This window comes from Mytilus californianus, unplaced genomic scaffold (genome assembly GCF_021869535.1).
Source record: "Mytilus californianus isolate M0D057914Y unplaced genomic scaffold, xbMytCali1.0.p SCAF_2, whole genome shotgun sequence".
NCBI lineage: Eukaryota > Metazoa > Mollusca > Bivalvia > Mytilida > Mytilidae > Mytilus > Mytilus californianus.
Window position 1 is genome coordinate 355,181 of NW_026262668.1, and position 16,191 is coordinate 371,371.

General features: G+C 31.6%; 1 protein-coding gene across 7 annotated transcripts in view; it reads left to right on the forward strand.

Moving 5' to 3' along the window:
• The window catches only part of LOC127729029 (uncharacterized), a 133,117-nt gene that overhangs the window by 9,096 nt on the left and 107,830 nt on the right, over positions 1–16,191 (forward strand). For 6 of the 7 annotated variants that reach the window (XM_052236631.1, XM_052236635.1, XM_052236634.1 and 3 more), the window contains exons 2-4: positions 2,418–2,455; positions 8,350–8,521; positions 11,220–11,400. In XM_052236631.1, coding sequence (XP_052092591.1) covers positions 8,467–8,521; positions 11,220–11,400 — 236 coding nt within the window. In that variant the 5' untranslated portion in view covers positions 2,418–2,455; positions 8,350–8,466. Of the gene's footprint in view, positions 1–2,417; positions 2,456–8,178; positions 8,522–11,219; positions 11,401–16,191 lie in introns of those variants that run through there. The other variant, XM_052236633.1, reaches the window with a different exon arrangement.

The window sequence follows — 16,191 nt, forward strand, 5'->3', positions numbered from 1 at the left end:
TCACCTCCAAATATTATTTTGAACCCCTGTTAAATCGGTTATTTGGTTCATATTGTAAAAGCACATCTGTGAGAACTGAACATGATGTTAACAGTTAAGTAACTACACTTGTACTTATGTTAGTTTGTTTAGATAAGATTTCTATTATATTTGTACATTAAAGACTTTTCATCTGATTATTTAGAGATGATGGTATCATCTACTTTAAGATATAAATTGAAAAGATGTGCAGTAGATATACATGAGACAAGGTCTTGCTCAAACATAATTAACATTTACAGGTTATATTACTTTAAGATTATAGATGTATGTTTTGAAAGGTTGGGAACAATTTGCATATAAGGTGAAAATATACCTTTTTTATAGTTGTTTTTGTGTGTTTTGTCACAATTTTATTCATTGTTATTTTTATGTAATTATTTATTGCTGTAAACCAACTTAATTTTGTTGACACATTTTTTTCCTTCTTGATGTGTTTGCATTGAGTTATTTTGGCATTTTATTTCTTTTATGTATTGATATAAAAGAAGATCCAAGTTTGACATATTATCAAGGATTTATATTTTCACATCATTTTAATTAGAACTATTTTTCTTCCAGTGAAAATAGTGTAAACAAATTGCCAACAAAAATTAGCTGGTTTACAGTATCAAAGCATTCATGTGCATTGAAAAAAGTATATTGAGTAGACGTTGGTGATAATTCTTGACTAGGAATTTACAGAAATGGCCATATTTAAAAACCATTGCTTTGTAAATGCTCACTGTTATCCCTGGAATTACGGAGAGGCTTCACCAAGTATTAATATAATACGTACACATACTCAATCTGTTTATCCTGTAACAAATTCCAAAAAAAACATTTTCAGAGGTTATCATTGAACATCAAAAGATTCCACATAAGTTGACTCTAGTAAGTGTCTTGAATTTGCCCTGTTTCTTTCATGTAAGATGACTTTAGCGGATGTTTTGTTTTGGCTGTGACCCACTCAGGTGACTATTGATGGCATCTTGATTTTTTCCTTAAATTTTGAGTTGTTTAGCAATGTTAGCATGTGTAAAGATGAAGGAAGAGGAACCATTACTTTTATTGGTTACACTCGTAAGTGAGGTAGTACAAAGTTGTCTATTTATTCAAACATGCTCACACTATTGTCTCTGATTAGCTGTTACCTGTGTTTTAAAAAATGCAGCCTTTTATTTCAGTGGTTGCATAGTCCAGAAATTTTTTCACTCATTTTTTTTTTAAAGTGTTTTGAAATTCAGTTTAATTTTACCATGTCATGATAGTTTTCTGAATAATCTAGATATTTATAAACATTGGTAATTGATTGATAGATAAAAACCTAGAAACTATGCAACTTTGTCAAAGCACCTAAATAAACCAGTTGGTAACAGTTAACCACTGTTTTAATTTTGAACAACCAGGTCTAGATTGCAGTTTAATTAAAAAAAATGTACTTTTTATTACAAGAATATTTTTTTTCGTAAAATGGTTGTGGTTTAAGTACAAATTTTAAGATTTTTAGGCCACTGGCCTTCAACAATTTTGTAAAAAAAAAAAACCATTTTCAAATATTTTGGTCACTATTCTTCTTAGTAAAAGATCATTTCTTATTGTATTGCATTCAATCTAATCTATCTGCTGTTTTAACATTCAGTTTGTGTGTGTAGGAAGTTACTGCACCCTAGACAAATACATAACATAAAATACCAACTTTGCCGCGTACAATGCACATTTCTTTGTTTAACTTCTCGGGTATGCTCAAGTCAAGTTTCATGAAACGACAAAAAAGATGAATTAATTCAAAACAAATATGTCAAATATAACCTTTGAATGTTTATATATTATACAATATTTGAGAAAACATTTCAATTTGAATATATCTTACAAAAATAAGGGGATGTGGTATGATTGTCATAGGAACAACTATCCGTCAGGAGACCGAGGATGTAAGAAACTTTCTTCAGGTGTATTATTGTTGCCAGTAGTGAACATGCAGCAAATATAAATAGTATTTAGAAAATTTAGAAACTATTTTAAAAAACTGAATCACTTTTCTATGTAATTCTAGTATTTTTAGAAATTTGTCTTCTATAAACTTATGTTTGATATTAATCTTCAAACCCATATTTCATTGACTATGATGTAGCTTAACTGATAAAAAAAACCAACAAATAACAGGGAAAGGCTGTTTTTGGTAAATTTACATATCCCTAGTTTAAAATCTGATGATGTGCTGGTTATAAATATAATGATAGTTATACAGATGTATGAAATGAATACTAAAATATGTTTATGCAGTTTATAGATCCAGATAAAATTCTTTGTACCTAATTATATCATTAAAATATAATATTATATGTCTGTTTTTATAAATACTAAAAATAATACAGATATTTTACTATCTATTTCAGGGTTGACAGAATGTAATACCACCATCATGTAGTCAGTGGTAAGATATTTTTACCCAACAAAGTTAATAGCACTCTAACATTTTTAACCCCACTACATTCTTTATGTGCCTGTCCCAACTCAGGAGCCTTTAATTCAGTGGTTGTTGTTAGATGCTGTATATCTTATTCGTTTTTCTTTTATAGTTTTGTACTTAAATCAGACAGTCAGTTTTACATTTGTCATTTCAGGGCCTTTTATAGCTTGCTATGCGGTATGGGTTTTGCTCATTGTTGAAGGCGGTATGGTGACCTATAATTGCTTTCTTCTAGGTCATTTGGTATCTGGTGGAGAGTTGTCTCATTGGCAATCATACCACATCTTATTTATAAACCTGCTAATACAGCTATACATGACATTAATGCACCAACACGCAAATAAGGTGCACTTGATTCCTAGTAAATGTACTAAGCTACTGAAGGTCAAGCCTCCACTCTATGAGTGGGGCTATATTGTCTTCACCCTGTCTGTCCATTCATCTGTTTGTCAGACAAATATTTCTGTTGCACTTTTCACAGGTACTACTAAACAAAATGACTTCATTTTTGGTCAGCAGCTCAGTGGCGGATCCAGGTGGGGGAGGGGGGTTCCACGGGTTGGAACCCCCCCCCTTTTTTTTTGGACAATCAATGCATTTGAATGGGGACATATGGTTGGAACCCCCCTTTATCCTGGGTTGGGAACCCCCCCTTTTAAAAATGGCTGGATCCGCCCCTGTCCTGCAGCTTGACAGTGATGAGTTGTAACATGTGAGCACTTTTTGATCTGTCAGACACCTACTTACTGTTTGCCAATCCTTTGAATTTTCCATGTTATATGAAATTGAAATTTATAGTCACACTTCTCCAGTTCTATGAACAAAAAGATTTCATATTTGGTCAGCAGCTTTACAGTGATGACTTATGTTATGTGGGAGCACTTTTGAGATTTGTCAGACACCCACTTCCAGGGTTTAAGCTAGTATTCTGGGGCTTCAGTCACTTTTGCATTTTATGAAACTGACCTTTTTTTTTGGTAACAGCATAAGTGTAACAGCAGGGCCACTTCCTGTTTGCCAATATTCTTTGAATGAGAGTGTGTGTGTGTATGTGGGAGGGGGGGAAACATGGTAGCATGTCACATTCTTATTATGGTTGACATCTATTGAAGTGAGCTCTGCCAACATTAGGTGACAAAGGCAATTTTAGCTAATGACACAGCTTTGCATCCTAATTTCTCCCTAAATGGTCTGTAGTTATTTGTTGACATTTGTATCTTATATGAAATGAATGAGACAGGCTAAACATATTTGGCAGGAATACCCAGTAATATAAAAAAAATCCTTTTTAATCTTCAATTTATGTTGACAGCATGACAGATGTTATTATAATCGGTAATGCTTGATTCTGCTTAAACTGTAATGTGAAATAAAAAGATTGATGACTCGGAGAGTTTTAGAATGATTCTTTATTTGTTATTTATTGGACTTAGCCAGTGCAGTGGCTACAAAGGCAACTTGGATTTTTTATACATCACATATTACCCCGGTATGGATTATTTAAAGTGTGATGACTATGAGATTCTAAGCTGAAAGTTTAGCAGCTCTGGTTTTCATAAATTATGGCACTTATATTCCTGATGTACCTTATGAAAATAGATTTGATGGCATTGGTAATCATAGAACTTCTCACAGAATGAGCTGCTTGAGCTGGAACATGTAGCTCTTGTGAAAGGCTCTTTATGTGTTTTTGGTTATAATTATTACTTTGACCTTTCTGCTTCTAAAAATAGTTTTAAATGCCAAAAGGAAAAGTTCACAAAATAAGCTGATTGTATCATATGTACTTAACCAATTGGGATTTATGTCCTTTAGTCTAAAAATTAAGAAAACATAGATCAAATATAAGATTAGACCAACAAAATGTCATGTTATCAAGCTTAATCCACCATACCTTACACAGTATACATTAAAGTTGTCATCCCACATATCAGAGAAATCTAGACAAAATTTAATTTGTTGACCAGATTTGATAGAAATCGTTGATGAAAAAGTTACAAGTTAATGGTTTCATAGCTACAGTTGAAAACTTTCATAATAATCAAAGTATCTGTCAACAGGTCTAACGTATTGCTTTTCTAGGTACAACTGTATTAGTTTATATCTAGCTCATGTTTTCTAACAAGATTTCGGTTTTTATCTGCTGTGGACATATTTATATTCGTGTGTACCAATTTCAGTGCATTGAGGAATATATTTTCATGGAAACTTGATTTTGTTTGTTTTAACAAATCCTGCATACAATTAAATGTGTTGTTCAGCTTTTTTTGCAAAATCCTCAACAATAAGTATTCTACTAATAATAATAACTTTACATTAATTTAATATTGTAATTAAGATATTATTCAAATTTTTATTTTTTGTATAAATCTTTTAATAAAATACCAGCAGTACAAATATTTATAAAGCTTATTACACAGTTCTTTTAAAGACCAAACAGCCTATTGTTTATGCGCATTAGCTAACGCAACTTGATTGTGACATGAAAGCTTTATGACGTTGTGTTCAGCTCGGTAAAATACGGCAGATGAGAACGTCACATTTCGCGTATTTCACGGATTCCAATATGATGTACGCGTTAAAATAGTTTTGTCAAGAAAAATGATATATAGCAGCCACAAAATTTTAGCGTCAACATACGTTTTGTCAACAAACAAAAAAATAGCAGCCACAAAAAATTAGTAAAATTCAAACAAAAAAGAATACAAAATTTTAACGCTTAGAATTTTGAACTTTTGTGATTTGCACAATTAAACTACCAACAAAAATAGTTCTACTAGTTTCGATCTTCTGACACCAATTTTGACTTAAAGCGATTCCCGTAAAATGTTGTTCGAGCTTGTAAAGAAGTTCAATTTTATTGATTATGATACTGCATGAAATTAAACTAAAAAAAAATTGATTTCTAAAATAAGTTGATCAAACAATTTAATACGAGACAAAATCAATTATTTTTCATTATATTAATTCTCCATAAAAAAGAAAAACAGCTTTTTTTGTATTTATATATTTTGTTCTTTATTTTATTGTTTTCATATTCGTACATGTTGTATTTACGTTTGTCTGATTTTTCCTCCTTAATTCATATTCAGACGTCGTTGACTTTGTGAATGTCTTAAATCTGTTATTCATAGTTTTGTTAATTTCATTGTTGTTGTTTTTTTTTTTTTTTTGGGGGGGGGGGGGGATAGATTTTTAATAATTAGAAATTACGAATCTACAAATTAGATGGAAATGTTTTTAAATGCCCGACTGAGTTGGAAAGTTGTATCATCGGGTAAACAATAGTCCGGCCGTGCTTCTGTCCGTCCGTCAACACCCTAATGTCTAAAATAATAATACGAAGATGTGGTATAATTGTAAATGAGACAACTATCCACCAGTGACAAAATGACGTAGAATTTTATCGTAGGGCCTTCATCAAGTAGCAAAACGAATACTAATAAAACTAATAATTTAGAAGGTAGTCAGTGTCATATTTCATTTCATTTTTTTTTTAATTTCCAATAATTCTGGCAAAGAGAGAGAGGGGAAAAACAAACTTTCTTTTTTCAAAGCGGAGCAGAAGGAGATTTCGATCAATATTACATTTCACGGGCGGTGTTTCTGAAATCTTATTTCAAAGCTGAGATTCTCGTTTAGTGGGGCAATAGAATGAGATCTGACAAATACTGGTGCTTAAATGTGACCTCTTGTATTATAGATAATAAAGAAGGTGCATATTGTTGCTATTATTGTAAATTCTAATGTGTGTTTCAAACGTCCAATTTGCAATATTTGCCAAAATTACGGGAAACTTGTACTATGACGTCAGGTTCAGTGTTCTATAGAAAGACAACTCTTTTCTTGAAAACAAATGAAAAAAAAAACATGAAAATTACTCATTACTTTTTTGAAAGGTCGGTGACATATAGTTTTTTGGGCTTTATTTGAAAGATAACACAACGTTCTTTCTTTCTTGAAATTTTTAAGAAGAAATCACTGGTAGAATTTTTTTAATACTGGAAACTTTTTTCATTCTTATGTGTTAATATTGGCGGGAACGAAATAAATCATACTTTTTAAAATCAAAACACCAAGAATCTTTAACTCTACAATCTTAAATTAATAGATATAAATATACTGTTTAATGTGAAAAAAAGAATTATGCTCCTAGGTTCGGTATTGTTGGATTATTTGAAATTTTAGATAACAACCGAATAATGTCCATATTTCGGAAACACACAAAACTGAGGTTGCTATAGTGACGAAACGAAGTCGGTGACCCCCAATTTTTTTCATCTTATTTTATTCCTAAAGTCATGAAATACCTTCACTCAAAATTTTAAGAAAAAATCACTGGTAAAAATGAATAGGCTGTTTGGTCTTTAACTTTGTTTCCTTTATGAGAACCTGTTTTGTACTTTGTTTTTATTTGAGCCTTTAGGTTTATAGGTGTTTAAGGGATAAGGGATATTCACTCTTATGATAAAACATAGAACACTCTGTATTGGTGAGGTGGAGGAAAAATCTTTAGATTTCTAGACTATGTTCAGGGGTTAAGCCCGGGTTGAAGAAAAGGGAGGATTCAACTCTGATTGTCCCTAATAGTAAAAAAATATGACTTTAAAAAAAAAAGATACTTTTTTCTAATTAAAAGAGGGTGGGGGTGTAGGCCCTCTATGGTCCCACATGAATCTGCCCCTGATGTTTGTCTTTTTGTCTTTTCATTTGCATTGGCTATGGTGTTTTCTTTTTTTTATTCATCTGACCTTATTGTGTGTGCTTGATCCCTTGGTACTTTCTCACTGTTTTGTACTTATGAATATATATATATGCATTGAATAATTTTCAGGAATATGATTTTTTTTTTATCATTTTCAGTGAATTTGATGAAGAGAATTAAGGAATACACCATGTTTTTAAGGCTTTTTCTAAACAACACTAAGTGAGCTATGAATGAAGCCAAATATGGAATAGATTTCAATAAAACACCAAAATCCTAATAACAGTTTTAGATTGAATATGTGGAAGTCAGGTCTTTTTGTGTAATTTTAGTGAAATAAATACATTTTGTAATGTGAACTAATTGTTACTGCTTACATTATCTAACATTTACCTAAGTCTAATTTATGTAAAATTGAGCATCACCCAGTACACCAAGGATAGATTATTAAATATGAACTTAAAAGCATTAATAAATTTCTGCTCCAAGTCTTACTTAAAATTAATTTTTTGAAGTATATAATTTGATAAATTTATACAATACATCAATAATGAGTGTATATGAATCAGCCGGTAGCTATTGAACCACGGTTGCCGTCACAGATGTTCTCTATTTTAATAACCCTGGTTGAGTCAGGATATTTCTTCGTGATATTTTAAAGAATTTATTTAAAATTTTCTTTAATTTGAGATGCATCATTTATGTACTTTGTGTGAAAAAAACATTGATGACTTAACTGAAGTTTAATTTCCCCTGAAGAAAGAACGAGCTTGAAGGACTCATATGTTTTTGCTTACTTGACAAAATGGAAAAACAGCTGATGTGATTTATAATCGGTCAGTTATATAATACCAGTGTTGAATTTACTCATTTGGAATAATCCAATAGTGGACAGAGAAACAATTGTTTTTGCAAGAGTTTAAATTGTTTTGATACTAATTACAACTAACTTTATGCAGATAAACTTTTTAAGTTTGAATTGGATTGCCTTTACAGTCTGAAGTATTGATCAAATTAAGCTGTTACATAAATTTAACTTATTGCATAATTAATTTATTTTGCCTTTAATTGGATGTGTGTTTGTATGTATATTTTAATTCGGAGGATTTTGGAGATTTAAGTTTTAATGCAAGTTATTTCTTATCGTCAACAGATGTGAAGGACAGTCATTATTGTGAACTATATAGGATGACCTCATCTCCATCAACTTTTTTCATTCCCATCAAATCTCTATACAGTCATCATAAGGATTAGCACAGATGAGTACAGAATGTCTGGTTGGAATAGCCTTTCGGGATACCTCCATTTTCGACCTGGAGGAGGTGGTAAGTTGACATTATGACCTTGACATTGAAAAACATGTAAAGTATCAATTAGTTGAAAATTAAGGGCCACATTCATTGATTTATGTATTATTATTTCCAAGGTAGATTATATTCTGAGGAACATAGTTTAACTACTTTTTACCTCTACGTTGATCAGTGGCAGCATGTTGATTCTAAATTCTAAAAACATTTGCTTTAACTCGTAACATATTGTCAAAGTTCCTTTTGCAGAAGAAAAAGCATAAAATTACTTCATGATTAGAACCAATATTTAGTCAATGAAATTGAAGTACTAGTATATTTTCTTCAGTACTGTAAATTCATTTATTATTGTGATGTTTTTATTAATGCAAAAATTGCGACAATATCTGGTTCGCAAAAATAATGCAATCCGTAATTTCAGTAGTGATTTTACTTGATAAATTTTGCAATAGAATTAAATAGATTTTGCATTTTTGCCAATTGTCAAGGATTCGCAATAATAAATGCATGCATTAATTTATGAATTTACAGTACTTTCTAACTGGATAAAGTAATTTTATTGACAAATAGATAAAATACTAGTGCAGAAAAGTTTTTTTAGTTTTGTTGTAACTATTACCCAATAAACATGTCACAATTGACATATATGACCTAACTAGCAATGATACGTGTAGTTCTTAGGTATGGGTTTTGCCAGGATTATATATATACTGTTCCCAGGTTTTGCTCATATTAAAATGTTGATTTAGTAAATACTTAGTTTTTGGTAAAAAAATTCAAGAAACATCTTTTTATGCCCCCGCCGCTAGGCATGAGTTAATTATCAGTGTTGTTGGGTCACAAGTTGAATATTTTTCGATATTTGAATTCTTCAATTAGTTTTTCTTTCTATTACATTGATTGTAAGCTTTTAATGGAAATAAAGTATAAAATACAAGGAACTTTATCTTTTCCTACGCATTGCCAATTCGTTTTGATGTAACATCATCAATAATGCCTTGACAACACCCATTATTGTATGATGCAGAGGAGTGAAATTATCAGATTTAATTCACATGTGAAATTGTCAGTTTTTATCTAACTGGGAAATCACGGTTTTTCTTTGCAACCAATGTAATTAATAGGTACAAATGTATTATATGCTATTCCTAATTGATAGTCCATGTAAAATATGGAGTAAAAACTTTGTAAAACATCTGTTGTGTAATCTTTTCAATTGAAATTGATGTATGAGTTTGATATGCTTTCCAAATTGATTCCCCATGTTTTAATTGTGATAAAAACTTAATTTTTGTTAAAAAATGACAAATATTGAAAAACACCTTTTTTGTTAGGATTTTAATGAAAATCTATATGTAGGAATAATTTTCTATTCCAAATTGTTTCCCTGTTTCAAAAATTATTGGTTACCTGTTATTTATGAAATGGCTGCCAATAGACACTGTGTTTGGATTTTAACAAAAGCAAGAAGAACCTTAATTGATTCCTGGTCTTCCTAGAAAATTGTTACCTCATGAACTTAAATTGATTTGCTTGCATGAGTACTGTAAATTTAGAAATTATTTGAGGTTTTTATCATTGGGGGATAATGTGACTGGGTGAGTATTGCAATGATACGAACTAGCATTCTGATATCGTATACATATTTCTGGAATGATTTTCCTGAAATCGCAATAATTAATCTCGCTTTTTTCTCCATTCTTCGCAGTAATAAATGCATGCAATAATTTCTGAATTTACAGTATGAATTATTTGCATCTGTGTCTCGCATTTAAATGTGCAAGCAGGGCCCTTGCTGCTTTGTCAGTTTTCTAGTTCATTCTGTTCTATTGGTAAACTAGTTAACAATAAATGCTATCATTTGCCTGGCTCAAATTTGGATGGGCATTACCTGTAATGCAACAAAGTGATTTAATAAAAAATCATGTTCTTAGATTAAAACCTCTTGTGCAGTTTCATGCAAACAAATAAATCCAGACTGTATTCAGTTTTAAAATTATATATGCCATCATTTGCTATGTTGCAAAGCCAGTTGGGTAGAACAATTTCTAATTTCTTTGATTTTTATAGTTTGTTATTATGTTATACCACTGTCCCAGGTTAGGGGAGGGTTTGGCGCCAGCAAACATGTTTAACCCTACCACATTCTGTATGTGCCTGTCCCAAGTCAGGAGCCTGTAATTTAGTGGTTGTCATTTGTTGCTGTGCATCATATTTGTTTTTCATTTATTGATTTGTACATAAATCAAGATGTTAGTTTTCTCGTTTGAATTGTTTTACATTCGTCATTTTGGGGCCTTTTATAGCTTACTATGCGTAATGGGTTTTGCTCATTGTTGAAGGCTGTACAGTGACCTATCTTTGTTAGCTTCTACGTCATTTGGTCTCTGGTGGAGATCATACAACATCTTCTTATTTTAGTATTGTAAACATGAAAAAGAAAAATGAGAAAATGCCTTGTTTACTTCCAGGGAAATTAACTTTTTATATGCAATATGTATTTCTTTATTTGAAACAAAGGTAAATTCTGCACATTATTTTGAAAATGCCAGTCGAACACAAAATTATTGGGGGAAAACAATGCAGTTATTATCCCTAGAGTACAACCTAGAGGACCAAATATATAAAAGTTCCCTTCTATAAATGTGAATTTTTTATGCACATATGTTTTAGATTTTTGACTGAAGAATGTAATATTTTCAATTAATTATTTCAGGTCTGAGTATTTTGAAAACAAAGCGTAAAGTTTGGTGTGTCCTTGATGAAGGTCAATGTAAATTAGTATATTACAAGAACGAAGAAGAATTACGACATAACAAAACACCGATAGGCAGTATTAACATTAAAGGGGCAGGAATATCACTGGATTTAGATACACATAACCAGTTTATTATCTTGTAAGTATTGTATTCAAATATTTGATGAAAAGGTGCAAATCATTAACCAGCTAAATGAAACGACCACTCTAGGAGTGGGGCTGTATTGCAATCACCTTGTCCATCCATTCACCCGTCTGTTCATTGACACGCTTTTCGTAGAAACTACTACATAGAATGACTTTATGTTTGGTCATCAGCTTGACAGTAATGAGTTTGATAGTACTGTATGTATAATGTAAGTGTTATGAAATGTGTGAGCACTTTTTATACGTCCGCAAAAATTTTTGCGGATGTATATTGGTATGACGTTGGCATCGTTGTCGTCGTCCGAAGACACATTGGTTTTTCGTACAATAACTTTAGTATAAGTGAATGGATCTCTATGAAATTTTACCATAAGTTTAAATACCACAAAAGGAAGGTTGGGATTGATTTTGGGGGTTATGGTTTTCAGGTATGCATGGATCGTTTGGCTGCAATTTGCTGTAACTTATTTGCTATACTGCTGAACCCAAATGGGTGACAGTATAGAAGACTACAGGGCAGCCATAGGTTCATTTCATATGACAAGAAAAAAGTCTTTTAGATTTCTCGACTGTCGGTCTAGTTCTTATTACGAAATATTTATAACCAACTTACGGTCTACTTGTTTAATCTTCTCACTTTTTCTTCTACAGTCAGTAAATCCAAACATCGATATAGTTTTTCTGTTTTTTGTACTTCACTCCATCCTAATTATTGGGAATATTGAAACAAATCCTGGTCCTAGTGAAATGAAGGAATCGAATACACCCTTAACGGTCAATGAAAAATCCATTTCAATATGCACTTTAAATATCCGTAGTATAAGGAATAAACTAGAGTTCCTAGACAATTTCAGTGATGAATTTGATATTTTAGCTATCACAGAGACACACTTAGATTCAAATATATGCGACAAAGATCTAGAACTTAATTCATTTTCAAATAAAATCATCAGAAAAGATCGTAACAATTTTGGCGGCGGCCTCCTTATTTATGTTAAAGACGATATTGGTATTCTTCGTAGAAATGATCTTGAAAATCAATCAGATGAATCTCTCTGGGTTGAAATCTGTGCTAAAGGTCAAACATTCTTACTCTGACATACCTATCGACCTCCTGAATTGACAGACGGTCATTATTGGACACGCTTAAATCATGCAATAGGATTGGCTTATCAATTCAATGAAAATATCGTAATTACGGGTGACCTGAACAGTGATTTATTCAAGACGCAGAACAACAAACTAATAGAAATTCTAAATATATTTAATTTACGAAATGTTATTAATAAACCAACTCGAATGACAAACCATAGTAGCACACTACTCGATCCAATTATTTTAAGTGACACTTTGTCGTACTATATGTCAGATGTTATACCAACGCCTGCTAATATAAGTGACCATGATGCACCAATCATTTTTCTCGAGTGTCCGACAACTGTTACACGTTCGTATAAAAGAGAAGTGTGGATTTATGAAAAAGTTAATACGGTTAAATTCTCTGAAAAAATGGACGACGTTGACTGGAATGCACTGCTTCCTGATAATAAAGATGTGGATGAACTATCTGGAATCTTTACTGAAACATTCTTGAATATCGCCAGGGAGTGCATTCCAACTAAATTAGTTACTATACGTAGTTCTGATAAACCATGGTTTAATGGTGAGTTAAAAAGAGAAATTCGAAAACAAGACCGTTTTAGAAAAAATGCCCTGAAATATAAAAGAGAATCGGATATTGCGAAGTACAAGAAACAGAGAAACAAAGTTAACAATTTAAAAAAGATCGCTAAGGAAAGATTTGAAACTAATTTAGATAATATTATAATGAGTAATGCTCCAAATTCAAAAAACTACTGGAAAATAATGAAAATGTTAATTAAGTCGAACAAGAGTTCAAATAATATTCCTCCTCTTCAAAACATAATAAACGATGAGGATTTAAATGACATAGTTTATGAGGATAGTGAGAAGTGCGACCTGTTGAACAAATATTTTGGTTTGGTATCCAAACTCGAGGAAGAAAATGTTCCTGTTCCAGAATTTAAAGTAAAAACTAATACTAATATTCAAGATATATACATAAATCAAACTGAAATAATTGATATTATCAAAACTATTGATCCGAATAAGGCATCGGGACCAGATTTGATTAGTCACAGAATGCTGAAAATTTGCCCTAAGAAAGTGTCGGTTCCTTTACAAATAATATTAAATAAATCTCTTCAACAATGTAAGTATCCTTCTAGCTGGAAGATTGCAAATGTTATTGCTATTTTTAAAAAAGGTGATTCGTCATAACCTTCAAACTATAGGCCAATCTCTTTAATAAGCTGTGTAGGTAAAATCATGGAACGAATTGTTTTTAAACATGTATATAATCATCTATATATGAATAAGCTAATTTATGAATATCAGTCTGGATTTTTGCCAAAATACTCAACTGTACATCAGCTACTAGGAATGTATAATTGTATTCTTAACTCACTAGAAAAGAAGGAAATAAATTGTTTTGTCTTTTGCGATTTTTCTAGAGCTTTTGACAAGGTATGGCATAGAGGGCTCTTACATAAAATGAAAGCTTACGGAATACATGGTAATTTACTTAACTGGTTTGAGAGTTATCTTAGTGATAGGAAACAAAAAGTTGTTATTAATAAATCATCATCCTCATTTTGTAGTCTTTCAGCTGGAGTACCTCAAGGATCAGTCCTTGGTCCCTTATTATTTATAATATATATAAATGACATTGCAGAGAAACTCACATCCCTGACCAGACTCTATGCAGATGACACTTCGTTTAATTACTCAGGGCACGACGAAAAACAGATATAAAATGTTATTGGTCGTGACCTTGAGGAGCTGAACGAATGGTCAAGAAGGTGGCTTATGTCTTTTAATCCAGACAAAACAGAAATAATGATTTTTTCAAATAATGACGCTCCAGATCTAAAATTCTGCTTAAATAACAAAGAAATTCCTATTACAAAATGTATCAAACACCTTGGGGTAACGTTTTGCTCTGATGCTCGGTGGAAAAGCCATATAAACAAGGAATTATTTGAATCTGGAATAATTTTGAATTCTGGAAAATTGATGAGAAATATATGATGAAAACTAACCCAACTAAATAGGGTTAGCCATGCGCGCATGGCTAAGGTGGGTTAGTTAGTTCATACTGAAATGATAGTGAAAGTAAAATTAACCTTAGCCATGCACGCATGGCTAACCCTATTTAGTTGGGTTAGTTTTCATCATACATTTCTAATCATTTTTCCAGAATTCAAAATTATTCCAGATTCAAATAATTCCTTGTTTATAGACAATTTGATTATTAGTGTAACGAAACATTTAAATATACTGAGAAAACTCAAGTATCAACTTTGTAGGAAAAACTTAGAAAAACTCTATATAGTATTTATAAGACCAATTTTTGAATATGCAACTGAGGTTTGGGATAATTGTGGGATAGGATATGCTAATAAACTTGAAAGTCTGCAGCTAGAAGCTGCTAGAATAGTTACTGGTTTGCCTATATTTACAAAATATGAAAATCTGTATGAGGAAGTTGGGTGGGAAACTTTAGCTGACAGGAGGAAAAGACGAAAATTACAAATGTTTTATAACATTCAATACAAACATGCTCCGGATTATCTATGTAATCTAGTTCCACCCAGTGTACAGAGCACAACTGTATATCCCTTGCGAAATGGCAATGATATTATTGTTCCCTTTTGTAGATTATCCCTTACTAGAGAATCTTTTATACCATCAACTATTAGACTATGGAATCATACCGATTTGTCCCTTCGAAAATCAGACTCTATCTCAAAATTTAAAATCCAATTAAAAAGGCTAAATACTATAAATAAAGATGTACCGAAGCACTATTCATATGGACCGAGGAAACTAAATATGATTCTAACACAATTCAGATGCTATTCATCTTTCTTGAACTATGACTTGTTTAGAGTCAATATAATTTCTGACCCATCTTGTTTTTGTAAATACAACATTGAGACTGTACACCATTTCCTTTTCGACTGTTCTTTATATACACACCAGAGAGAAATTTTGATGAACAATCTAAGATGGCTCCCTGATGACCTTATATTAAATGTTAAGTTACTAACATCTGGTAATCCAAACCTTTCGTATGAACAAAACGTCAATATATTTAAACATGTATTCGAGTTTATTAAAAGGTCTGAGAGATTTCTTGTTATATGATACTAATAGTGTATTTGCGGTACATTCACGTCATCATCCTCATCATCATTACCAATTTTTCCGTTATTATTGTTTTATCTTTTTTTTTCAATAGATAGACTCTTATAGTATTGTATATTCTGAATTATTGCATGCTCACATTAATATTGTATTGTAATTTATTGTTATTCGGAGCGGACTTCATAAGTATGGTTTACTTGTGTCCAATCCATTTTACTTTGAGTAAATAAAATATGTTTAAACTAAAAACAAATTTTTGCGGATGTATATTGGTATGACGTTGGCATCGTTGTCGTCGTCCGAAGACACATTGGTTTTTCGTACAATAACTTTAGTATAAGTGAATGGATCTCTATGAAATTTTACCATAAGTTTAAATACCACAAAAGGAAGGTTGGGATTGATTTTGGGGGTTATGGTACCAACAGTTAAGGAATTAGGGGCCAAAAAGGGGCCAAAAATAAGCATTTTTGAAACTTCCAGACAATAACTTGTGTGTTAGTGTATGGATCTCTCTGACATTGTACCACAAGGTTCCATATCACAAAGGGAA